General features: G+C 39.1%; 1 protein-coding gene across 1 annotated transcript in view; it reads left to right on the top strand.

The window, feature by feature from the left end:
- The window catches only part of LOC102852713 (mitochondrial inner membrane protease ATP23 homolog), a 26,500-nt gene extending 10,121 nt beyond the window's left edge, over nt 1-16,379 (top strand). The window contains exons 2-6 of the mRNA XM_006897555.1: nt 1,896-1,941; nt 2,867-2,948; nt 9,969-10,106; nt 12,825-12,908; nt 16,176-16,379. Of these exons, the coding sequence (XP_006897617.1) occupies nt 1,896-1,941; nt 2,867-2,948; nt 9,969-10,106; nt 12,825-12,908; nt 16,176-16,379 (554 nt within the window). The remainder of the gene's footprint in view (nt 1-1,895; nt 1,942-2,866; nt 2,949-9,968; nt 10,107-12,824; nt 12,909-16,175) is intronic.
- Nucleotides 16,380-27,317: the final 10,938 nt, after the last annotated feature.

Genomic DNA, 27,317 nt, shown 5'->3' with positions numbered 1-27,317 from the left:
TTTTTTTTTTTAATTTAGGTTGTTTATTTTTCATTTCAATGAACATCTACAGAGATTTTGGGATTCCATTCATTCATTGTTGCGCCCTTCTCCCCGCACAAACCCCTCCCCCCCCAAGTTGTCTATGACTTATGGTGACCTTTTGAACAACAGACCTGACCCTTGCACTGTCCTATCATCCTCACCATCTCTGACATGCCTGAGCCCGTTGTTCAGTCACTGTGGCAGTCCTTTTTGTTGGGCGTCTTTCTTTCTCTGATTCTCCACCTTTCCCAGCATGATGTCCTTTTTTAAAAGACTGACCCTTCCTGACAACATGCTCAACGTATGTGAGATGAAGAGGTGGCCCCAAATTCCCTTAATCTTTTTGGTATATACTGTAATACCATGTAATTGATTACTGATCTAATCTAAATGCTTTGTGGTACCCATGTTGGCGTTTATGTCAGTGTTTTATTTTGTTAAAGATCTATGGTAATTTAAAATTTATCTTTTCACACCCATTTTTTATCAGTGCTAAGATGACATTGGAACTCTGGTGGCATAGTTAGTGGTAAGGAGTTGTACTGCCAACCTGAAGGCATGGTTTCAATCCACAAGTTGCTCCTTGGGAGAAAAATGGGCAGTCACCTCCTGTGCTGTTTACAGCCTGTGAAAACCTGCTTGATGGGTCACCTATGAGTTAGTTATGACAGCACGTAATAGTAAGAAAAAGAAGAAAATGACATTATTTAATTAGACCTGGGAGTTGTATATATCTTTCCTCACTTACTGACATTGTTAGGTCATTGTTAAAAAAAAATATTGTATGTAAAATAACTTCCTTATGTGTTGCCCTCTGTAGCTTCCCTGCAGACATGGCTCAATGTTTTACTCCTCTGAGCCTTAACATCTAGTGTTCCCCTCTCCTCTGCTTGTGCTTCCTGGTCCTATGACCCTTGACACCCCCAACCCTTTCCTTCCAGGACTCTTTTCCCCTCCAGGTATATTGTCTGGACAGCTCAAGCCACTTATCCCCCAGGTACCCAGTTTACTTCTTGCACCCTTAGGAGCATTTCCTGCTTGAGTGAGACCTAACAGGCTGGGCCTTCCATAACATCTAGTAATTCTCCTGGCATGTAGGGGTTGTTCCCTGGATTGCTGCCTCCTGCCTGAGGTACCACTCCTGTCACAATATGGTTTTCTTGTGCCCCAGAACACTCTGCTTCTCAGAGCTGTCCTGAGTTGTCCTGCTCTGGCTGCTGTAGGAGCGTGCACAAGTCCTCCTTCGCCTGTTTCTGCAATTTCTGCTTGCATCCTGCAGCTTCTGCACTGCTAGGCTGCCTCCCTGCTTTTCCTGGTACTTTAAGGAGCCTTCCTCCTGTATCACAGGCCAGCCTGTGGAACTCATCTAGTCCACTCGTTCTGGCAGCCATGAGCACTTCCAGTCTGCTCAGTCCTGCAGGCTGGGCTCATGGACGTGGCCGTCATGCTCTTATGCCCCTAGTCCCACTCTACCCTTCTGAATTGTCTGGACCTCTGCTGCTTCTCCATACCCAGCTTCAGCCCCCAGGTGGTGCTGCCCTCATTGCTCGCTTACCAGTCCCTTGCCCATACATTTGCCATTGGTCATTGCCATCAGGCACTGTGTAGTCAATTTTTTTTAAATGCAGAGTGATAGATAATGAGTGGAGTCAGAACCAACCCATAGCTGACCCTGCAGATGGTTTTCAGAGACAGTTAATCACATGGGAGGCGATTGCCTATCCTCCCGCAGAGCAGCTGGTGGTTTTGAACCTTGTGCCTTTGCGATTGTAGTGCAGATTCTTAGTACTAGGCCACCAGAGCTGTAGGTATATTTAATTGGTGCTATTTTTCCAGTCACTATATTTAATCAAATTAATGTCTTTTTTTAGATCCATATGTTAAACTTCTACTTGATGCTATGAAGCACTCCGGTTGGTAAGTATATCTTTTTGAAATATTTTGCCTTATTCTGACTGTTTGAAAAGAAAAATCATAAAAATGAATTAATATTTCTTACTTGAGGCCACTTTCCCCTTTCTGTACAGCAGGTAGAGTGATCAGCTCTCTTCTTTCCAGACAGCCCTTCTCTTGCCGATGTCTTCTGCCCTAACTCCTGATCTCTGGCTTTGCTCCTTCTTTTGCTTAATTACCAAAGTTGACCTTCCAACTACAATAGCTTAGTTTTGTTGTTTTTCCTTTTTAAATTTGAGTGAAAGATTATAAATTATAGTGATTTTTCATTCAATCATTCATATATATTTTGTTTTAGAACACCAATTGTAATTGATTTATATAGTGAATAATGATGTCTGACCAACCTCTTATGAATAATGTCTTTCCCTTCAACCAACTTAGGTGTTTATTAGTTTTTACTTTCCTATCCCTCCTTCCCATCTCTGGTAACCATCTAAGAAGGATTCTGTTTGTACATAAACCTTTCCTTCCATGCAGAAAAGGAACTTTTTATAATAGTGGTCTTATAATAGTATAGACATTGTTCTTAACAGAGATGAAATTTCAGCTTGTTGCTTAGAAAACTTTCATGTGTTCAACTTTGAGAGGTTTTGAGGAAATGACTTAATATTCTGGCCCAAGAGCAGAATCTGCAATATATTTCCACTTGGGGAATTCAAAACTCCTAGACTTTGAACTAGGATAGATTTTGCAGAGATAGTCTCTTTATTTTACAGATGAGAAAATGGAGTCATGCAGGTGTTCAGTTGCATTCCTAAGGCTTCTTGTGTATTAGCTGCTAGAAAACTTGCCAGAAAAGTCTCTTGACTCCTGACCCAGGGCTGTTTCCTCAGTCACACGTGCACACTTCTGGTCATTGTCTCTTTAATTCACTCTTGCCTTTTAGTGCCGTTACGAAAGAAAGACACTTTTCTTGTGAAGACTGTAATGGAAATGTCAGTGGAGGTTTTGATGCTTCATCTTCTCAGGTAGGCATGTTTGCCCAGTTGTTTTCTTCCTTCCAACTCTTTCTCTTGATATTTACTGAGCACCTCATGCTGGACATGCTGTTTTTGTAGGATTCAAAAAGTGCACACAATTTTTAAATTTGAGGCAGCTATTTTAGGTGGGCGTGATTGTCAGAATGGGATAGTGACCAAGAAGTGCCAGCAGATACAGCTAAAGGGTGTAAAGCCCCCTTTAAGGGTAGGCGGGGGTGCCAAAAAGACATACTGCTGCCCAGCACAGGGGCAGCATAAGCCAGAGGGGGCTGGGAAAACCCAAGGTGTGTCAGGGGTATCTGACTAGTGTATCTAGAGGGCAGGAATGCATGAGGAGCTAGGGGATTGGAAAGAGAGGTGTGATGAAAGATATAAATATGAAACTGAAAGTTTCACCTTTACACAGTGAGAAGTGTTACACCTTTGAAAATTTTATAAGGAAAGTAGGTTTTTCTCATCTGTAAAATAGGAGTAATAATTTTATCTACTTTATAGAATAATTATAATTAAATGAAATTATCCCTTATAAAAATGCTTATTCCAGTATTTAATGTTATTATTATTTTAATTTATTAAAGGCTTGTGAGAGTCTTCTAGGTGGTATGTGGATGATGTCATGTGATAAGAGTAGATGAAACCGTTAAAAGTAACTATTTTTATCTTGAGATACAACCTAAGTTTAACTATACAGTATTTCCTCCTAAGAATTTTTTATATATACTTTTTATTTTGTACTATTCTGTATTTTGCACAGTAGATACTATCTTTTACATTAGAAATATGGTAATCATGGGATAAAGAAGAATGGCAAAAGGGTTAGAAATCTGGGTATTGGAGTCAGATAGATTTGGTTCTAATCCCAGTTCTTCCACTTACTAGTTGTGAGGCCCTGGGCAAGCTATTTGTCTTTTATATATTTTTTTTCTTAGTAATTTATAAATTTGTAATCATAACACTTATAAATCTGACCAAAATAATTCTTCATAAATTCATTCCTGTTGTGGTTAAATAGAGCAGACCTTTTGGATTTCTTCAGCAGTGTTAAAAAACAGTGGGCACTTTCTCCTTTTATTTTTCAAATTATATTTTTATTATTAATTATATACACCAAAACCATTGCTGCCTAGTGTTGAATTCTGATTTCTAGTGACAGTTCAAAGTAGGACCTACTATGTAGGGCTTATCAATCTTGTTAACCTCCATACAGGCTGTCAGTCTTAACACTGTCACACCTCTCTTCTGTAGAACATGGGTGGGTTCAAACTGCTAACTTTTTTTTTTTAATTAGTTTTAATGAACATTTACAGGGATTTTGGGTTTTCATTCCTTCATTGCTGCACCATTCTCTCTACCCTCCTCCCCAGTTTGTTCTTCTTCCCCCGCCACCCGAATGTCTGTTTTAATTGTCCAATTGCCACAGTGCTTGTCAAAGTCAGTTCTGATTAATCTCCTTTGTCAGTGTGTCCTTTGCCATTCCCTATCACTCCTCCCTGAGAGAGACTCACCCTGATTCATAAGGAAAAAGGGATGGCGTATTGTCTTAGCTACTTCCTGCTGAAAAGGGACGCTGTGGGTTTCAGGGTGAAGATCTTCTCTCACTACTCTAAAGGGCCCCTTTGGCAATAGGAAACACATAGACTATTATGGAGATTGATTTTGGAATTTAGATGCACTGTTATTAATTGTGCTTAGCCGTACATGTTCATATCCTTGAAGATGTATCATGGAGGTGTTGCAACCTAGAAGACACAAATTTAACAAGTTAAAAGTACATGAGTAAAAAATTAACAAGCAATAATATTCCGAGTAGAGGTTCTAGTAGTGGCACAAATCAAGTTACAGAGGGAAGGTGGTTCTTATAATAAAAGGCCTATAGACTAGCACTTTGTCTATTATAGTGTATAGGTTAGGAACCACAAGATGTAGAGGCTCAGCTATGTCATTTATGCTTCTTAACTCCTGGAGCAAATTCCATCTACCACTGGGCTGTTTTAAAACTCGGAAGTTCACATGCAAGGTAGAGGTGAAATAAGAAACTGCTTATGAGGTTTTCCGTCTATTCCAACAACTAAGAGATAGTGAGAAGAGTTGGGACCTCAGAAGGCTTTTAGGACCAATTAGTAGGCTCTGTGTCCAGGAGAAAATGAATATACTTACCAGTAATGTTCATGCTCATCCACGGCTCTTCTGGGAGGATCTAAATCGTTGAAGTGTCCTCCTTTGTTTCCAGCTGGGAGGTGGGGCCTGTCAGTCCTGTCTGCCACGAGGACCTGATGTGGGCCACCTTGGCCAAGTGTCCTTCAGAGCCACACTTAAAGCAAGTGAGTGGGAGCTTCCTCTCTACTCCCTTGCCTATCTGTGGCTCTCGTCTGTGACACTGTCTACTGAAGTGGCCCAGCTTTCCACAGTGGAAGCAATTCTGACCTCCTTTATTACCTTTGGGTGGCACTGTATATGAGTAAGAGTTCCTTTTCCTGATACAGGCCCTAAACTGGCAGCAATAGCTGCCCCAATAATTTTGGCCATTCTCTGGTTTTTTCTCTTCCCTCTAGATCCCAGTTGTTAAAAGAGGGAAAAATTTAAGCAAATGTATAACAAATAATTTTTAACATTATAATCTTTTAAGCTTATGGCTAGAAGTATTAACAATATCATCATTTCCAATCCAGAGATATATGTTCCAATGCAGTACCTATTTTCCATAAATGTTTTTGGTAAGAGGAATGTTGTAAATGTGGATACATTTCCACTATTCCTCCTCCATGCCACAATATAGTGTTATTAGCTTGAGCAGTTATAAATCCATTGCCATCCTTCCTCTAACTTAATTCTTTTTTTTTTAAATTTAAATTTGTTATTAATTTCAGTGAAAATTTACAGAGGCTTTGGATTTCCATTCATTCATTGTTGTAGATTTGTCCCCTCCCAAGGCTCCCCCCCATCCCAGAACACTACCCTCTTGGAAAAGTAAAAGAAAAGATTCTTTCATTGTTTTACAAACCCTCCCCCAGGTCCACTTCACCATGTAGCCATTGCTCTAGACTCCTGTCATGACAGAAATACCTAGTCACCTATCTCTTTTAAACAGTTTTCTCCCTCTGTTTCAGTGCAGTATACATTAGTGAACCCATCTTACTCAGTCTCTCCCCAACCCCAAGGTCAGTCCCATTCTACAACAGTGGCACCATGCAATATTTGTCCTTTTGTGACTGGGATATTTCACTCAGCATAATGTTCTCCAGAGTCAACCATTTTGAATAATATTGCATGAGTTCCTTGTTTTTCAATGCCGCATAGTGTTCCATTGTGCAAATATACCACAGCTTCTCTATCCATTCGTTTGTTGATGGGCACTTAGGTTGTTTCCAACTCCTTTCTATTGTGAACAAAGCTGCAATAAACATGGGTGTGCAAACTGCTAACTTTTGAGTTATTGCATCATTGGCCTGGCTTTGTGGTAATCATTCTTTGCTTTGTAAGTGGTTTTATCACATATCTGTCTGTACCCTCAACAGTGTGTTATTTAATTTTTCTTGCTTTAACTTTATAAATGGAATACTTTGAGTTTTATGTAAATTAAATAATGCTATGTATACTTTATCTAACAATTCTTTTGCTCAGCATTGCTTGTGAGTCTTCCATGTTATATATAGCTCTAGTTTATTTCATTGTGTCATACTCCACTCTATGCTTATACTAGTGTGTACTCTTATTTGTTTTCTTATTAGGAGCAATGCTATTATGGATGTTCTTGTCGTTTTCTTCTGGTGCACAAGTGAAAACGTTTTCCCAACATAAACATCTAGGATGGAGTGCTGGGTCATATATCATGCACATATTTTAGAAGGAAGTGCCGAAGATAATTCCCTGGATTCCGAGTTCACAGTGCTCTTGTCATTTTTTTCCTATGTTAGCCTACCTTCCTCTTCCATCCCTTAAATGATTGGAGGAAGATACATTGGAGGAAGATACATCAACAACGTGCATTATGCAGATGATACAACCTTACTTGCTCAAACTAAGGGGGCCCTGAAGCATCTGCTTCAGAGGGTCAAGGACTGTAGTTTGCGATATGGATTGAAGCTCAACATCAAGAATACAAAGGTTCTCCACGGGCCCAACTGGCAACATAGTGATAGATGAAGAAGAGATTGAGATCGTTAACATTTTCGGCTTACTTGTTTCTACAGTCAACACTCTTGGCTCCAGTCAGGAAATCAAAAGATGAATCGCATTAGGAAAATCTGACTGTCAGGGACCTATCTAGTGTGCTGAAGAACAGGGATGTCAGTCTAGAAACTAAGGTGTGCCTGATCCAGGCCATAGTCTTTACAGTTACTTACTATTAATCAGAGAGCTGGACAGTGACCAAAGAGGACAGAAGAATCGATACCTCTGACTTGTGGTGCTGGAGAAGAATATTGAACATACCATGGACTGCCAAGAGAACTAACAGGTCTGTCCTGGAGAAGGTGAAACCAAACTAGTCCTAGGAGGCAAGGATTTTGAGACTCTGTCTCACATACTTTGGGCATGTAGCCATGATGAACCAGTCTTTGGAGAAGGATAACATGTTTGGAAGGGTTGAGGGACAGCTCAAGAGAGGAAGACTCCAGATGAGATTGATTGACTTAGTAACAGGGGTAATGAGGGTAGGTGTGTCAGAGATGGTGAGATTGGCTCAGGATAGAGCAGGGTTCAGAGCTATTGGACATAGGGTCGCTATGAGTCATAGTTGATTCAGTGGCACATAACAGCAGCATTTGTGTTATTTACAATAGTATTTGTATATTAGGGAACTCGGGTAGCCTAGTGGTAAGAAACTGCAAAGCAATCCCAAAGGCACACAATTTGAATGCACCAGCTCACATGAGAAGGATGGATTGTCTTCCTGTGCATTTACTGTCTCTGAAAAGCCACCAAAGAATCAGCTATGGGTCATTTCTGACTTGAAGGTACACAACAACAACAACAATAGTGCTTGTTGTTAGATTTCATTCTTTTCTTGCTCTGTATTCTGCCAAGGGAATCTCATTTATTTTCTTAGGTCTGAGCTTCCCAGACAGTAAGAGCCAGGTTAACACCTACACTTTTATGTCTCAAAGGCACTTCAGATCTTACATACCCACTTCTAAATTCATGACTTTTTACTATCATTTTCCACCTAACCTGATCTTTTTAGTTTTATGTAGTTCAGTGAATGGTACCATCACTGATGTTATTACTCAAGCCAGAAATTTAGGGCTTCTTTGTGGTGTCTCTGATCCCTTCCCGTATTCTGTCTATCATCAAGTTTTGTCTCCTAAGTAACTTGTTCTCACCTTTCTAGCTCATATGCCATTTTTCCTTTCATAGAATACTTCAGTGGCCTGAGCATGGTGGAGATCATGAGAACAACATTGGTTAAGGGTAGGGTTCTAATCTGTCGTTTTGTGAGTTGTGGTTGGTTGTTGTTAGGTGGTGTTGTGTTGGAACCATTCATACCAAGTGGGTTTTCAGAAGTTTGTAAATTTCAAGGAGAAGATTGCCCTTCTTTCTCCTGTGGAGCAGCTGGTTCAGACTGTCTGGCTTTGGGTTGGCAGCACTACTCTTCACCACTAAGCCGTCAGAGCTAGAGAGCACTTAACAACAACAACAACAGCAACAGTAATAACAGTAACAGCAACAACAGCAATAGTCTCTTCATCCTATGTTGGTTATCTCCTATACGTTCTCCTCATTATTATTATTTTTAAAAAAAGAAAATGAAAGCACTCCCTGTTTGAAGACCCACCCCCTCCAACCCGCTTTCAGTGGCTTCCTGTTGCCCTTAGGATAAGGACAGGCCTTCAGTGATTTGGGCCCCACTATTGCACCAACCTTGTCTCATGCCTGCAACCTCCAACCCTCCGGGCTTTGGTTCTGTGAGCCTGCTTTCAGCCTCTCAAACATTCTGCTCCTCCAGCCTCTCCTTCACCTTTGCATATGTTGTTCCTCAGTCTGGAATGCCTACTTCTGTGCCTCTCAAATTTAACTCCCACTCATCTGTTAGATCTCAGATCCCATTCCTTCTGCAGCGATGCATTCCCAGCCCTCCAGAGCATGCCAGACGTCCTCATTATATGTGCTGTAGCATGGGCTTTTCTTCATGATAAATACCATTGCATAAAGTCAGATTTTGGTAAATATTTGTTTAATTTCTACATCAGTAGATTATAAATTCTGTAAGACTTAGGATAAGTTCTCAGGGTATATTGGTTGAATACTAAATGTTGAATGAATGTATATAAGCTATTTGGCACTTAACCTAGTGGCACATAGTAAATATGCAGTAAAAGGGAACTGTTATCATTAGGATCCCTTATGTCTTTATTATTCTTATAGGGTCCTGCTCAGTCAGTGTGCCCTTGGCTTTTTGCACTTCTTTCTGATATTCTTTCTGGGGATTTTTCCTGACAATGCTAGTGAAATGAGAACACTGGCGGGCATTCATTGTTCATTCATTTCTCATTCAGAAGCTTGATAATAGGCATTTTACATATATTTTAATTTAATCCTGTAAGGTAGGTACATTGATTATCTCCTGTTTCTAATTGAAGGAACTGAGCGTGGAGAGGTTAAGAAACTTGCCCAAGGTTACCATGTTACTAAGGAGTGGAATTTGAACCTGTCTACTTCACTCCAAAACCTATCTCATAATCATTATGCTGTAGAGTTCAAGCAGTTTGTTGTGGTTAGCCATCAAGGCAAGGATGGAATGTCAATTAGTGTCCTTATTCTCATGTGCTTACTGTTGTCCACAGAGAGAAGAAGGAGTAAGTTAATGATTGAGGAAGGCTCAGTGGAGCATCTATAAGTAGGGCTTGGTCTTGCTGCATGGGTGTGGTTTGTGGTAGGTGGAGAGGAGTGGGCAGAGACATTCCAGGCAGGTGCTCCTTCCCGCCTCATTAATGTAGGGAAGATTGTGGACTCTAGGAAATGAGAGAAGATTTTAGAAAACGTGACTTGTCTTATTTTGGTGTCTCCTAGATTGTTTTATGCCAAAATAATATCCATAATCAGGCTCATATGAACCGAGTGGTCACTCATGAACTCATTCATGCTTTTGATCACTGCCGTGCTCATGTCAACTGGTTTACCAACATCAGACATTTGGCCTGCTCAGAGGTAAGTTTCATTGTAGAAGACTTTTTTCTCTCCAGTTTTAGCAAGTGATTAGCAAACTTTAACCCTAACCTTAATTTTATCTCAAATATAATTTATTAAATCTTTTAACTTTTCTTATGGTTATAGTTCCACCTTAGTCTTGCATTTGTTTTAACTATCATTGAAAGTAATTTTCAAATATAGCTAGAGACATTTTAAGAAGATTTTTTAGGATTCTAGTAAATAACTTTTAAGTCCTAATAGTGATGACTGACTTTAATCGTGGTAAGAATTTGTTGACTTTTCCTATTGAATAAGCTATATAATGGGCCCTGTTGGTGCTGTGTTTAAACACTTGCCCTTGTTTAACCAAAAACTTGGTGATTTGAACTCTACTAGTTGATGAAGCTTCATCTCACATACTTTAGGCATGTTACTAGGAGAGATTATTCCTTGGAGAGGACATCATGTTTGAAAAGTTGGAGGGGCAGTCAAAGAGAGGAAGACCCTCATCCAGGTGGGTTGACACTGTGACTGTGGCAATGGGCTTGAGTGTGTCAGAGACTGTGAGGATGTCACAGGACAGGGCAGTGTTCAGGCCGGTTGTTCATAGTGTTGCTATGAGTCGTACTCTATACTCAACAACACCTGACAATTGCAATAGCAACAGCAACAGGGAGTCTTTGGAGGAAAGATGTGGCAATTTGCTTCCATAAAAATTACAGCCTTGAAGACCCTTGGTAGGGGCGCAGCTCACATCTGCCCTGTTGGGTTGCTAGGAGTTGGAATTGACTCAATGGCAATAGGTTTGTAATTATGATAAAAATAACATTTATTGAGGGCTATCTTTTACATATAGTTTGGGCATGTTGTTAGGAGGGGCTGTTCCTTGGAGAAGGATGAAGGATGTGATGCTAGGAAGGGTGAAAGGTCGACGAAGGTGAGGAAGACCCTCAACCAGGTAGATTGACATGGTAACTGCTGCAGTGGTCTCTTGTGTGTCAAGAAGTGTGAGGATGGCACAGGATATAACAGAGTTCACATGTTTTGTTCACAGGATCACTATAAGTTTTGTTTGACTCAGACAGTACTTAACGACAACAATAATAACAGTTTGTTAGATAGGGAACCGTGGTTGCTTAGTGGTAAGGAGTTGTGCTGCCAACTTAAAGATATTTACTGCTTCTGAAAACTCAGTGGAGGGTCAGCTATCAGTCATATCCAGCTCCTCATTGGCACAAACAACAACATGTGCTAAATGCTGTTTTACCTGTTAGTATGAATTATTATTTAATCTTCACAGCTACATACCGAGGGGCCTACTATTATTGCTATTCCCTGTGTTATATTTTTGGAAAGTGAGGAAGTTACTCAGTGCATTAAATTCTGTAGTTAACAGTTCAAGCCTGGCAGGATTATAACCAGGACCTTTTAACTGGCTTGCTCTAGTTCCTACCATAGGTTTTCTTTTTTCTTTTTGCTTGTCCTGGAATAAAACATTTAGCATAATCATTTTAAGTGGGTCTCAAAACCGCAGCATAAAAAGATACTGTTACGTGCTTTGAATTGCTCTCAGAAGAACACACATGCATATATGTTGTTACAGGGATGTATGCATTTCATACGTGGAGTTCATTACTTGAAGAGTGCAATGTGGAGTGAAGAGAAAAAAACACAAAAACAACAAACCCCCCCCCATATGAATCTCAAGTTTGCATCTTATAACTTAGATGATTACTTTATTATCTCTTAACAAATGGTCCCCATTTCATCTAATTATAATTTATATTATTAGGTGAATTAACTAAACCTGAATTTTTAAATAAGCTTCTCTTCTGGGAATTATGAATATTAATGCCTTTTGGCTATTCAAAGTGTGTTAAGTGCCTTGAACTCCTTGGAGCAATGAGGCCATCTTCCTGTAGAAGTAACAGGAAGTGGGTCATTCCATTTGCAGTGAGCTAGCAAAACCTAAACAGGCAGACTATTGTATCTATATGGATAGGTGCAAGATTTTTTTTTTTAAAATGGCTTCTTTTCTCTTAAAAATATGGCTAATTAGAAAATAAATCTTGACTTTAGGCTGTCATGCTTTTCATTATGACTGTTTGGAATATTCTTGATTCTTTGCATTGGATGGAGAAATGCTTTCTATCTACCACTTAATTTTTCTTAGAACATTCAAGCTCTTGAGGAAGGTCATGAATTATACAGGCTTGAAGGGAAAAGGTACAAGAGTTTCAGTGATTTTGTCTAGGACTGGGTGTTTCACATGTTTAAAGTGTTCAGATTTTAAAGTCACTTTGAAATTCAATATGTAGATCATTGGAAGAATGCATTTTTGAAGTCCTTTTGGTAATTTGTGTCTTGAAGAAAAATTTGGTAATTTGTTTCTTGAGGAGCATGAGTTTTAAGGTCCAATTCTCCGACTTTTGGTTTTAGAAGCAATTAGTTCTGCCAGTAAGGCTACAGTTTAAAATTTAGTAAATTGCTTTTGGTAGATGATTGAATTTCCCCCCTAGTCCCTTGAATAATTAATGGGTATTTGCTGATTTTTCTTAATTTAAGTACTTGTGAGCGAATAGATTTCCAAAACCTCTTAAGAGAATTTTACCTATACTCTCTTAGAGAAATACTAGTTTCTTAGTGTCTTTTTTTTTTTTTAAATCAGTCACTACTATAAAGATGTAGAACATGCACATCTGTTTTCTTTTTATTTGTCTTGTGTCTTTGTGATAGATTCGAGCTGCTAACCTCAGTGGAGACTGCTCACTGGTAAATGAAATATTCAGGTTACATTTTGGATTAAAACGACATCATCAGGTAAAAAACCCTAACCTCTGAAGCCCTCTGTCCTTGAATGTTATGAGTGAAAATAATAAAATAATGGGAAGTACATTTAGTATATAAAATTGAAAAGAACTACTTGTGTGAAGAGAGTTAGGGGGGAAAAAGCCAAATAGGTGGAATTTAATTATGTTTTATAATTTCAGGGAAAGTTCTATGACTAATGGAGAGATCTGAATAGTAAAAAGAGCCATGATTTCACTCTTGAGATGCTTTTGAATATGGGTGGATAAGTAGTAGAAGTGAAATCACTGCCGATGGTAATGGGGACAGAAAATATAGAACTGAACAGTTAATAATGAGTCTGAGTAACTCAGTAGCCAAGGGGATCTGTGTCCACACTCAGGGGAAATGTTAGTTAGAGGATGTGCTGTGTGAAGAGTTTGCAGGCCCAATTTGTGAGATATAGAGGCATCAAGGTAGCAGAATTTAATGGATAAAGGCAAGATAAGTTTGACAAAACAGTGGAAAGGATTTTGGTTCCATAGAGAAGAAGAATAACTAAACTCTGGGGTGGAGGGTTGAAAGTCATAGTGAACTGAAAGGAAACACTGTCTATTAGTAACTGGAGCTATAAGATAGATCTGTCTGGAAAGGATGATGATTCAAATAGGACACATGCTTTAAGCTTGCACCAAGTCAGTGCAGTGATTTGCCCTAAACTAATTTGTCTTGTGCTCCATGTCTTCTATGCCCTTGAATCTGTCTCTAGTAAATTCAGCTTGGGTGAAATAATTTCCAATTTAACTGAATATGTTCTATAAAATAAGTTATATTTCTTTGTTCCTCTTGTCTTTCTCTTTGTAGTGATAGATCTAATAAATGAAGAAATGAATAAAATTCAGCTTAGGCAGAATTTGAGCAGACTTTGTGTTCTGACTGTTAGTGGAGAGAGTATAAGTAGGGTATGCATTCCTATACCCCTAGAAAAGCAGATAATGTGGTTTAAAGTTTGAGGGTCCACAGTCTTTGAAAGAGGAGTCCATATTCCTTTTAGCTCTGGTCGGCAGCAGCAGAATATGGATAGCTCTACAACAGAATGGACACTATAATGGAGCAGTGGGAGTCTGGTTAGGGGAAAAGCATCTTAGAGAACAGCGTCCTTCCTTTTTTTACAGCTTATACTCAAGAAACCTACACAGCAGATATAGCACCTGATTATAAATTTGCACAGTCACACTTAAATTTTAATAAGTTTGGTTTTTTCCCCCATCTGGAGGGAAGTAGGGTTGAATTTTGGTCCACGTTGACCAATGGCTCCAGCAGACACATTCCCCCCCTGCCTTTTTTTTTTTCTGGAAGGGAGAAATTTCCTTTATTCTTGGTGAAACCAGTTTGTTTCTTGGAGGCATGAATTTTAAAAAAAATAATAATTTTTTAAAATGAATTTAAAACTATTCATTATTGCACATTTCCCCCTACTTTCTACCTCCCCAACCCCTCAAATGCCCCTCTTGTTTCAAACTGTTCTCATATAATGTGTAATCATATATTTCTTCAGTTCAATTCAGTGTTCATTATCTATCCACTCATTCCTCATTCCCTCTCCAAACCCCCATGTCTGCCCTGTTTTAGAACAGTGGCGCTATGCAGTTTTTATTCTTTTATGCTGAGATATTTCACTTAACATAATATCCTCATGTTGTGTAATGTTTTACTATTTCATTGTTTTTCATTGCTGCATAATATTCCATTGTGGATGTATCATAGTTTTTCTATTCATTCGTTTATTGATGGACACTTGGGTTGCTTCTGTCTCTTTGCTATTGTGAGTAATGCAGCAGTAAACTTGGATGTGCAAACATCTGTTTTGAGTTGTGACTCCACTTTTTTTAGAGTACATTCCTACCATTTGACCCAGCAATTCCACTGCTTGGATGCGTGGATTTTGAAGCTTGGTCTCACATACTTTGGGCATGTTGCCAGGAGCAACCGGTCCTTGGAGACGGACATCATGCTTGGAAAGGTAGAGAGTCAGTACAGAAGATGAGATGGATTGACACAGTGACCATGACAATGGGGTCAGGTGTATCTGACTCAGGGTAGGACAAGGTTCAGAGCCCATATTTACAGGATCCCTATGACTTGCTGGCACACAACAACAACATTAGGTAAACTATTTTCTTTAGAACTAAACTTGAATTCTTATATAAAGAACACTGAGGAGAAACAAGATTTTTTAAAAAAATTTTTTATTGGTTTCCATACAATAATTTGTTTATGTTTTGTCCCGGGGGGGGGAATAATTTGATTAAAATATTTTTTCCTCCTTAAAAATAATGACACTTTCTAAGTTTGGAGAGTTTTCCTATTGCCTTGAGCCTTCTCCTCAGGTGGAAAGTTCTCTAGCATTAAAAGCAAAATCAAAACAATGTAAAACACTACTACCCTACTCTGTCAGGTTTCCTATGCTGTAAATATTTACAGGAGGTCACTACCTCATCTTTCTGTTGAATTTCTGGTGGATATGAACTACACAACCAGGGCTTCCTAAAGTTTTAGGCTTCACTGGCCTAAAACTGAACATTTAAAGGAGAGAGAGGCACAAATAAAAATCTATCTTTAAGTCTAATTAAACCCTATGAAAAATTTAGTTGGGAGCATGTTTATAAATATTTTTGTGTGTATGTTGTTGAACTCAGTGCCCCTGCTCTCTGCTTTTTGCGCAAAACGTATAGGGAAACTATATGGGCTACTTTTTTTTGAAAAGTCTTGATAAGCTTTTTTTTTGGTTATTGTTGTTGTGTACCATGAAGTTGGATTCGATTGGCACAGAAGGAGATTGCCCCTCCTTCTCAAGTGGAGCGTCTGGTGGATTTGAACTGTGTGCCTTTGGATTGCAGTGCAGCTTCTTGCCACTAGGTCACCAGAGCTCCCTTTGATGAGCATTTTAAAGAAAGTGAATGCAATACGTTAAATTTGTAATGCAGACACTGTCTAGCATATCAAAGAATAACCTCTAATTATGTTACTGGAAAAGATGAGCAGATAAAGGAGGTCTTACTTATGCCTAATTAATTTCCAATAGGACAAAGCATATTTTATAACATAAGAGTTCTATTTCTTTGTTCATCTCTTTTGTAATGATAGACATTGATACAGGAAATGAATTTTAACTGTTCACATGTTGTATAAAGCTATTATTAAAAATTAGAGGAAATGTTGTAAAGATGCTGTATAAATTATTATTTCATAGTTAATTTTTGTACAGAATTAAAGCTACATACTTTTCTTTCTCTTTAGACTTGTGTGCGAGACCGAGCCATTCTTTCTATCCTGGCTGTTAGGAATATCAGCAAAGAAGTTGCCGAAAAGGCTGTTGATGAAGTGTTTGAATCCTGTTTCAATGACCTTGAACCTTTTGGAAGGATCCCCCATAGCAAAACTGATGCAAGATATGCTCACAGAGACTTTCAAAATCGTGATCGTTACTATTCAAATATATGACAATAAGGACATTCTATAAGACAGAACTTTAATGATCTTGAAGATATTAAGAGTTCTCAGATGGACAAATAATTTAGAAATGATTATTTAAATGCAGATAGCTCAAAGAAAATGCTGGTTCTAATATGTGATCAGAAAAAACAATGCCATGTTTAAATTTTCTGTAGTGTACTTAAAAAAGTTATTATTTGTGTATTTTTGTTTTTTATTATGTGATTATTTAAAGTTTAATTATAAATCTGTGACTTGAGCCCTTATATAATGTTAGTAGGTGACCATTATTGATACTTGTGTTTTAGACATTAAATGAAAGGAATATACACTGACCTTATTTTAGGACTCACTGAGACCCTGTTATGATGTGAACATTCAAAGAATAAATATTGGGAACAATCTGTTCAATAATCAGTGTCCCCGTTTCCTGCTTTTCTCTCAAAATATATAGAAACCATATGGCTTAATTTTCTGGAGAAGTCTTAGATTTTGAAAAAGTAAATGCAGTACATTAAATTTGTAATACAGTCTATTATAATTTTATAACTTTATAAGATTTTAACATAGAAATATTTAAAGCCTAATTTTCCTAAAGTTCTCTTTTAATCCTGTATTATCCAAGGCATTGACTTTGAAATACCTTTTGCACCAAGCATTTTTCTTGTAAAGCATTTCTAAACTTACTAAGTAAGTGATAGTATATTATCTCAATGCAATATTTTTGTTACTTTGTGCTGTTGAGTCACAGTCGACGCATAGCTGACCCTCCAGCAGGCTTTCAGAGTCAGTTAATCGCATGGAAGGAGAATGTCCATCCTCCCATAGAACAGCTGGTGGATTCGTTCTTTAGGCCTTCTGGGTTACAACCCAGTTTTTTAACACTAGGCCACCAGAGCTCCCTAATGTAGTGTTAGTTGAATAATAAAATTACTGAGGTCCCAAAGTAGGATGTTAATAAAAGAAATAATATGCAAGTTTTATACACAGAATGATAGTCAAATGGTTGTACATATGTACAAAGCTAGCAGAGACTGTATCAGAAAAAATAGTTTTTGGATTAAGAAAAAGTCTCATTGCCATGGATTTGGAATCAACTCATAGCTAAACCTCTAGCTAGTTTTCAGAGGCTGTCAATTGCATAAGAAATTGCTTATCTTTCTCCTTTGGAGCAGTTAGTGAATTCAAACTGCTGCCTCTGGGTTGGTTGCTTAACTCCTTACCTACTAGGCCACCAGAGTTCCCTAATTTTGGGATTAGGGTTGATTTTTTTTTCCCCCAAAGTAATTTTTAAATTTAGATAGCTTCAATTTTTAATCGGTGAATTTCAAAGCATGTCAAATAGAGAAAATATATTGTTACTGTATTAGCTGCTGTTGATGGTGGTGTGTGCCATCAAATTGGAACCTACCAGTAGCTGACCCCGCAGTGATTTTTCAGAGACAGTAAATCATATGAGAGGAGATGTGCTTTGTCCTCCCTTGGAGCAGCTGGTGGATTTGAACAGCATACCTTTGGGATTGCAGTTCAGCTTCCTACCACTAGGCTAGTTGATAAATTAAAAAAAACCAAACAAACCCTAACAGTGCTCTCAAATTTTTTCAGAAAATATTTGTTGATCTTAATTAATATGATACTCTTGGAACTCAAAACTCATTTTTTAACTTAAAAATGACTTTGTAACCACCCTTAGAATGACTGTTGGTCTTCAAGTACTCTTTATCTTCTGCAAGCAAGGTTGTATCATCTGCATAACACAGATTGTTGATGTTCAATCCTGATGCCACATTCTTCTTTGGATTTCAGAAGTACAATTTCTTGAATACTTTGCTCAGCATACTGATTGAATAGGTATGGAGAAAGGATACAGTCCTGATGCATACTCTTCCTGATTTAGAACCGTCCAGGTCTTTGTGCATTTCATTATGATGTTTTACTCTGTCTTTTTATTTTTTATTTTAATAAAAGTTTACAGAGACTTTGGATTTTCATTCATTCGTTGTTGTACACTTTCCTCCCTGCCTACCAATCCCCCTAGTTCGCTTTTCTCTTTGAAAAGTAAAAAAAAAAAAATTCTTTCATTGTCACACAATCTCCCCACCTCCCTCAAGTCCACTCTATAATGCAGCTTTCATTCTGGACTCTTGTCATGACAATAATACCTAATCATATTCCTCCTAAACAGTTCTCTCCCTCATCTATTTCAATGCAGTATACATTATTTATCCTTTCTTAGTTTCCCCTCAACCCCGATGTCAGTCCTGTTTTATAACAGTGGCACTATGCAATATTTGTCCTTTTGTGACTGAGATATTTCACTCAGCATAATGTCCTCCAGGGTCACCCATTTTCTATAGTATTTCATGAGTTTCTTGTTTTTCACTGCAGCATAGTATTCAATTGTGTGAATATACCACAGCTTCTCTATCCCTTTGTTGATGGGCACTTGGGTTGTTTCCAACTCTTAGCTATTGTGAACAAAGCTGCAATAAACGTGGTGTGCATATACCTGCTTGGGTGGCAGTTATGGTTTCTTTTGAGTATATTCCCAGTAGTGGAACTACTGGGTAAAATGGTATTTCTATTTGCAACTTTTTTAGAACGCTCCATACAGCCTTCTATAGTGGTTGCACCATTTTACACTCCCACCAACAGTGAAGAAGGGTTCCAGTTTCTTCACAACCTTGCCAGCATTTGTTGTTTGCTGTTCTGTTAATTTTTGCTATTACTGGGGTGAGATGATATCTCATAGTTGTTTTGATTTGCATATCTCTTAGAGCTAGTGATTTTAACATTTCTTCATGTGTTTGTTGGCTATCTTAATGTCTTCTTTGGTGACGTGTCTGTTCATATCCTGTGCCCATTTTTCAATTGGGTTGTTTACCTTTATTTTGTGGTGCTTGAGTATTTTATAAATTACAGATATAAGTATTTTATCAAACATGTCGTTGTTGTTACGTGCCATCAAGTTGCTTGCGACTCATAGCGACCCTATGTACAAGAGCCCTAAACGCTGTTTTATCCTGTGCCAACCTCACTGTCTCAAACACACTCATTCCTACCACTTCACTCACAGAATTGATCCATCTCATCTAGGATCTTCCTCTCCTGTGCTGTCCCTCCACTCTCCAAAACATGATGTCCCTCTCCAAAGACCAGGTCCTCCTTACATCCCCAAAGTATGTCAGACGAAGCTTCAGAATCCTTGACTCCAAGGAGCATTCTGGCTTCACCCTCTCCAGGACAAACCTGTTTGTTCTCCTAGTAGTCCATGGTATATTCAACACTCTTCTCCAGCACTACAGCTCAAAGATATCAATTCTCTTTCTGTCATCCCTATTCACTGTCCAACTCTCTGATGCATAGCGTCTAATTGCGAAGACTATAGCCTGGATCAGGCGCACCTTAGTCTCCAGCCTGACGTTGTTGCTCTTCAGTACTCTTGAGAGGTCCCTCACAGCTGACTTTCCCAATGCAATTCATATCTTGATTTCCTGGCTGCTGTTACCAATAGTGTTGACTGTGGAACCAATTAAACTAAAACTTTCATTACCAAATATTTTTTCCCCAGTCTGTGACTTCCCTTTTGACCCTGTTGGAGAAGTTTTTGGATGTGCATAGGGATTTTAATCTTAGAAGGTCCAATTCATCTCTTTTATCTTCTGGTTGTAGGTTTTTCAGGATGCTTGGAAGACTGTTTATGTTGTGGATTAGCGCTTCTAGAGTTCTTCCAAGCTTTTCTCTAATGAAATTTATAATCCTTGGTTTTAGTCCTAGGTCCTTGATCCACTTTGAGTAGGTTTTTGTGTATGGAATGAGGTGTGAATATTGCTTGAGTCTTCTACAGATGTTCTTCTGCATTTGTTAGAAAGGCTGTCGTTTTCCCACTTGACTGATTTCATCTCGTTGTCAAAAATCAGTTGATCATAGGTAGATGGGCTGATTTCTGGTTTGCCAATTCTATTCCATTGATGTATGTGTTTGTCAATTGTACCAGTACTACGCTGTCTTGACCACCACCGCAGTGTGCCCCTCTAAGTCCTCTGTTCATATCTCTTATTTCAGCATGTCTTCATTTTATTTTGGCCTCTCTCTGTTTTAGTGCAAGTTTCAGGGTATCCTCTGAGACCCATTTGGTCTTTCCCCCCTGTCTTTTTAATGACCGTTAGTTCTTTTCATGGATGATATTCTTGACTTCATCTCACAACTTGTCTGTTATTTGGTTGTTAGTGTTCAGTGGATCAAATCTATTCTTGAGATGGTTTTTAAATTCAGGTGGGATAGACTCAAGGTCATAATTTGGCTCTCATGGACTTATTTTCATTCTTTAGCTTTAGTGTGAACTTGCACATAATTGATGGTTTGTTCCACAGTCAACCCCTGACCTTGTTTTGAATGCTGATATTAGCTTCTCCATCCTCTCTTTTTACAGATGTAGTCAATCTGAATCCTACGTAGTCCATCAGGTGAGGTCCATATGTATATTTGCCATTGATGTTTTTTGAAAAAGGATTTTCAGTGAATCAATAATTCATAGTACCAAATTCCAGGCCCATTTTTGTTACTGTGGTGTTAAGTTTATTGTTAAAAATGGCTTTCCTATCCATTGCCATGTGAATGAGTGGGAATATGTGAATAGGGTGTGTTATCCTACCCATAGGGAATTGGCTAGTCTTGCCAATATTTTGAGCAGATCCAGCAGCAGAATTAGAGGATCTTCCCCACCAGCAAAGATAATATAGTACATCCTTTGAGGCCAGAGATTCTTAGACCAGGCAGACGAGGGAGCAACAGCCACAGCAGCAACTGCAAAGAACCAGAGACTTAACATAAAGACTTAATGGACCTTGTAACTGCTAAGCCATGGAACCAGAGCTTAAGAGCTCACTTTTGTTTGTAGACTTGGGGTTGAGGGGAGAGCCATAATTGACAGGATTAAGAGCTTTGTAACACTAGCCTAGAGCTATCAGACTCAAGGCTGAGTTATCTGCGAGTACATTTCGGAAGCTGTCCTGACTATATTCTGCTACTAACATGAATTATAGCCTTTTGACTTACCCCGGAAGGTTTCTGTGTGGTCTTTCAGCAGTCTCATTAGATTTTGGACCCAGTAAAGTAGTAAAATGTATGTAGGAATGAGTAAAAAGAAGTGGGATTATGGGGAAATACTCTTACAGGAACTGGTTTTGTGTTGTTGACGGGACAATTCCCCTTTGTCAAGTTGGTAAAAGTAGACTATGGCTGGCCGCAATCTACCCTTGCTCTTTTTACAATTAGCAAGTCTGTATTTTCTAATTACCAGTTCTTTTTTGTTCCAACTTTTGTACAATTTATTTCCGGTTTAGTGTGCCAATAAAATACACTTTAGCCACTGTATAGAGAATACCACTTAATACTGTGCAAATTACAAAATCTCATTTTAGTAGTACGAAGGAGTACGCAGAGTCACCATACAAAAAGAATTGGCTGACACAGAAGAATTTGATGAAACATCTTATATTCAAGAGGCAATGGTGATGAAGGAGGAGGCTCAAGCTGCTCTGAAGGAATTGGCAGAAAACAAGGCTCCGGGAATTGCTGGAATACCAACAGTTATAGCCCTGGGTGTGCTTACCAGGTTGTGCCAAGAAATCTGGAGGACAGCCACCTTGCCAAGTAACTGGAAGAGTTCCTTATTTATTCCCATTCCAAAAAGAGGTGACCTGACAGTGTGGAAACTATTGAATGATATCACTAATACCACACATGAGTAAAGTCCTGCTGAAGATCATCCAAAAATGTTTGGAACAGTACGTGGACAGAGAACTATCAGAAATACAAGACGCTGTGACACTAGGGACATCATTGCCAATGTCAGATGGATCTTGGCTGAAAACAGAGTACCAGAAGAATGTGTATCTGTGTTTTGTTAACTATGCAAAGGCATTTAACTGGATGTTCTTCTTGTTAGGTGCCGTGGAGTTGAATATGATTCATAGCGACCCTGTGAACAAAAGATCTGAACCTTGTTCTATCCTGTAGCTATTCTCATACTTCCATGACATACAAGAACCCACTGTGGCAGTCACTTCATTAATCTAGCTGGCTGAGGGTCTTGTTTTCCTTTGCTGTCCTTCTATCCTTCCCAGCAAGGAATAACCCCTCCTAGCAATATGTGAGATGAAGCCTCATTATTCTTGCCTCCAAAGAGCATTCTGGTGCATCCTCCCCAAGACATATTTGTTTGTTCTTTTGGCCATCCAAGTGATGTCAGTGCTCTTCATAAATACCACAGCTCAAAAGCATCAATTATTCGTCTTTCATCCTTATTCACTATCCAGCTCTTAGATGCATAGCAAGTGATCAGAAAGACTATGGCCTGAACCAGATGCACCTTAGTGCTCAAACTGACATCATTGCTCAATAATTTGGAGAGGTCCCTAACTGGATGGATCACAACAAATTGTAGCTAACCTTGAGAAGACTGGGAATCCCAGAACACTTGATTGTGTGCATGCAAAATCTATACTTGGACCAAGAAGCAGTTGTCAGAACAAAGCAAGAAAACACTGCATGGTTCAAAATCAGGAAAGGAGTATGCCAGGAATGTATTCTATCCCCATACCTTTTTAAACTATATGCAGAGCAGATCACTTGGGAGACTGAACTTTATGAGGAAAATGTAGCTTTAGATTGGAGGAAGAGTCATCAACAACCTGCGTAATGCAGATGACACAACCTTGTTGCTGAAATTGAGGAGGGCCTAAAGCATTTACTGCAGAAGTTCAAGGACTGTAGTCTGAAATATGAACTCAAGTTCAACATCAAGAAAACAAAGATTCTCACCACTGGGCCAATTGGCAGCACCATGACAAATGAAGAGAGAATTGAATTTGTTAACAATTTTGGTTTACTCAGCTCTTTAGTCAACACTCTTGGAACCAGCAGTCAGGAAATCAAAAGATGAATTGCGTTAGGAAAATATGCTTTCAGGGACCTCTCCAGAGTGCTGAAGAGCAATGATGTTTTGAGACTAATGCGCACCTGATCCAGGACCTGGGCTTTGCTATTACTTCCTGTATATCAGATAGCTGGACAAGACCAAGGATGGCAAAGAAGAATTAATGCCTTTGAGTTGTGCTAGAGAAGAGTACTGAAATGTACTATGGCCTTCCAGGAGAATGAACATCTCTGTCCTAGAAAGGTTGAAATCAAACCTGCTTTTTGGAGGCAAGGATTTTGAGACTCGTTCTCACATATTTTGGGCATGTGGCCAGGAGAGACCAGTTCTTGGAGAAGGACATCATGCTTGGAAGGGTGGAGGGACTGCACAGGAGAGGAAGACCCTGAATAAGATGGAATGACATAGTAACTGGAGTAAAGAGAGTAGATGTGTCAGAGACAGTGAGATTGGCTTAGGATAGAGCAGGGTTCAGAGATATTGTGTACAGGGTCACTATGAGTCAGAGTCGAGTTGATGGCCCATAATGACAACAACAACTGAAAATAATGCTTTGAAAATAACTTGATAACCAACTTAATATGAAGTGTGATGTAGCATGATAAGCACAAGTCTGCTGACTTTCACTGAGTTTGTACCTTGGATTCGGCACTTCCATTTTCTAGACTCTTGTTTCCCTATTTGTAAAAAGAAATTGGGAAGATTATCTCAAAATATATCTTCAGATGACTGATTTCTAGTTAACAACTCAAAAGATTAACCATCTGTAGAAATAATTGAGTCTCACTAATAATCTGGTTCTATTTAATTGGTAAAGTAATCTTCATCCTGGACATTTCCATCAATTTCAGTGTTAACCAGTGAGCTAATTTTGTTTTAAAATTAATTCTACCAATTCAGTAATTTATGACATCTAACAAACATGCCTGCTAAGGGATTCCACCTTATGTTTACTCTTGTTATGGCATTTATTACACTGTAGTTGATTCACTTCTCTATCTCCCTTCTTGATGGTGGTGACAGTGTCTTCTAGCTTGTCTTGTAAACTTAACATCTGTTTTGTACTGCCTCTCTGACTGATATTTCTTACATGAATCCAAGAATCAGGAACTTTTCTTCCCTTCTCAGGGTTTATGATTAACAGTCTTAAAATTCCTTTCATAACCAGTCTAGGGATGAATGCATAATTGATGTGCAACATATGACAATAAATACTTATGGGATAAAAATTAGTGACTTGGCTCAGAAGTAGAGAATTTGTTGTTTATCCATATTGGATAAACATAAAAATTATATTGAGAGACATAAGTCAGTCACAAAAGGATGATTCAGACATAAGCCTACTCTTCTAAAAATCTAAGGAAAAGTTTGCACACAGAATCACTCCTGTGTTAACAGGGGTGAGAGGGAAGGGAGAGGGTAGTGAAAATTAATAAATAGGCAAGTTGAGTAAAAAGGAAGACAATACATAATAAGTGGTTGATTAGACCTTGTAATAACTTAATCACATTGATAAAGGATAAGTAATATTAAGAAAACGTGAATGAACGAATGAAAAATCAATACAATTTGTAAACTTGCACTCAAATAAAAAGGTTTTTTTTAAAAAGTAGAGAATTTGGTATACACATATCATGAATTGGAGCAATTTCTAGGTAGGGCTATTTGGAAACTTAGCTAAAATATAATTTAAAGACTGGGGTTATAATTTGCTTGTAGAAAACAGAATTCAGGTTTTAGAATCTTTAAACAATATATTGTTATTTATTCTGTAGAAAAAGAAAAGAATTTCTAGAAGAATGGAAATCTTGAGTTCTTGTACATGTCCATATATTCTTGTTGCATGTGATTCTGCCATCTGTTTATATGAGCAAACAGTGTTTACCTCCCTCCCCCAGAGTGTTTTATCAAATATGTAGCCAGAACAGTGCTTACAATGAGGAGGTTCCCTATGAATATTTGTTAAAGATGATCTGCACATCTGGGAAGACATGTGCCAATTCAAACTTGTGAAGCCAAGGAAATCTGGCCAATAAACATTTGCCTCTTGTTGTTGTTGTTGTTATGTGCCGTCGAGTTGCCTACAACTCATAGCGACCCTATGTACAACAGCCCTAAACTCCGCTCTGTCCTGTGCCAATCGCACCGTCTCTGACACTCCCATCCCAATTATCCCAGTCACTGAATCAATCCACCTCATAGAGGGCCTTCCTCTCCTGCGCTGTCCCTCCACCCTCCCAAGCATGATGTCCCTCTCCAAGGACCGTTCTTTCCTCACAACATGTCCAAAGTATGTTAGACGGAGCCTCAGAGTCCTTGCCTCCAAGGAGCCACCCGGTTTAACCCTTTCCAGGACAAATCTGTTTGTTTTCCTAGCAGTCCATGGTATTCTCAATACTGTTCTTCAGCACCACAGCTCAAAGGCATCAATTCTCCTTCTATCCTCCTTGGTCATTGTCCAACTCTCTGATGCATAACAAGTGATTGTGAAGACCATAGCCTGTATCAGACGCACCTTAGTCTCCAGAGAGACACCATTGCTCTTCAGTACTTTGGAGAGGTCCCTAACAGCAGACTTTCCCATGGCAATGCGCCTTTTGATTTCCTGGCTGCTGGTGCCAAGACTGTTGACTATGGAGCCAAGCAAACTAAAGCTGTGAACAATCTCAATCTCTTCACCATCCATCCTGATGCTGCCAATTGTTCCAGTGGTGAGAATCTTTGTCTTCTTGACATTGAGCCTCAATCCATATTGTAGGCTGCAGTCCTTGACACTCTGCAGCAGGTGCTTCAGGTCCTCTTCAGTTTCAGCAAGCAGGGTTGTGTCACCCGCATAACGCAGGTTGTTGATAAATCGTCCACCAATCTTGACCCCACATTTCTCCTCATAGAGCCCAGCCTCCCGGATAATCTGTTCTGCATATAGGTTGAAAAGGTATGGAGATAGAATGCATCCGTGGCGTACGCCCTTCCCAATTTTGAACCATGCAGTGTTCTCTTGCTCTGTTCTGACGACTGTCTCCTGGTCCAAGTATAAGTTTCGCATTAGAACGATCAAGTGTTCTGGGATTCCTATTCTTCTCCGAGTCAGCCACAGTTTGTTATGATCTACACAGTCAAATGCCTTTGCATAGTCAATGAAACACAGGTAGACATTCCTCTGGTATTCCCTGCTTTCAGCCAAGATCCATCTAACATCAGCTACAATATCTCTAGTACCACGACCCCTTCTAAACCCAGCCTGGACTTCTGGTAGTTCTCTGCTGATGTGCTGTTCCAGTCGTTTTTGGATAATCTTCAGTAAAATCTTGCTTGCATGTGAAATCAGTGAGATTGTTCTGTAGTTTCCTCATTCGGTTGGGTCGCCTTTCTTTGGGATAGGAACAAATATAGATCTCTTCCAGTCAGTTGGCCAAGTGGTCGTTCTCCAGATTTCTTGGCACAACTTGGTGAGCATGTCCAGGGCATTTGCCTCTTACAGGTGGTTAATTTGCCCAGATGAGATGGTGGTTTGCACAAAGATATTATACAAGTGAAGGGTGTGTGTGTCTCTCTCTCTCTTTAGAAAGGCCCTTTTGAGGAGCTAATTTGTGTAACTATAAATCTGAAATCCTCTTTGTCTGACTTTATGAGCAAAAGTTTCCCAGGGACTGGGACTGTCTGTATTATTTAAGCAAAATTTAAGTACTTGTTGTTATGTGTCTTCAAGTCGCTGCTTGTGACTCATAGCAACCCTATGTCCAACAGCCCTGAAACCTGCTCTACCTTGAGGCAACTTCATTGTCTCTGACACACCTAACCCCATTAACCCAGTCACTGAGTCAATCCATCTCATCCAGGGTCTTCTTCTCTTGCACTGTCATGTCACCCTTAAAAGCATGATGTCCCTCTTTAAGGCTTGGGCTCTCCTTGCCACGTGCTCAAAGTATGTCAGATGCAGCTTCAAAATCCTTGCCTCCAAGGAAGAGGCTGGTTTCACCCTCTCCAGGACAAACCTGTTTGTTCTC

Source organism: Elephantulus edwardii, unplaced genomic scaffold, assembly GCF_000299155.1.
Source record: "Elephantulus edwardii isolate Elephantulus edwardi_28Jun2011 unplaced genomic scaffold, EleEdw1.0 scaffold00212, whole genome shotgun sequence".
Lineage (NCBI taxonomy): Eukaryota > Metazoa > Chordata > Mammalia > Macroscelidea > Macroscelididae > Elephantulus > Elephantulus edwardii.
Note: the sequence above shows the minus strand (reverse complement) of the source record. Positions and strands in the feature narration are given on the sequence as shown.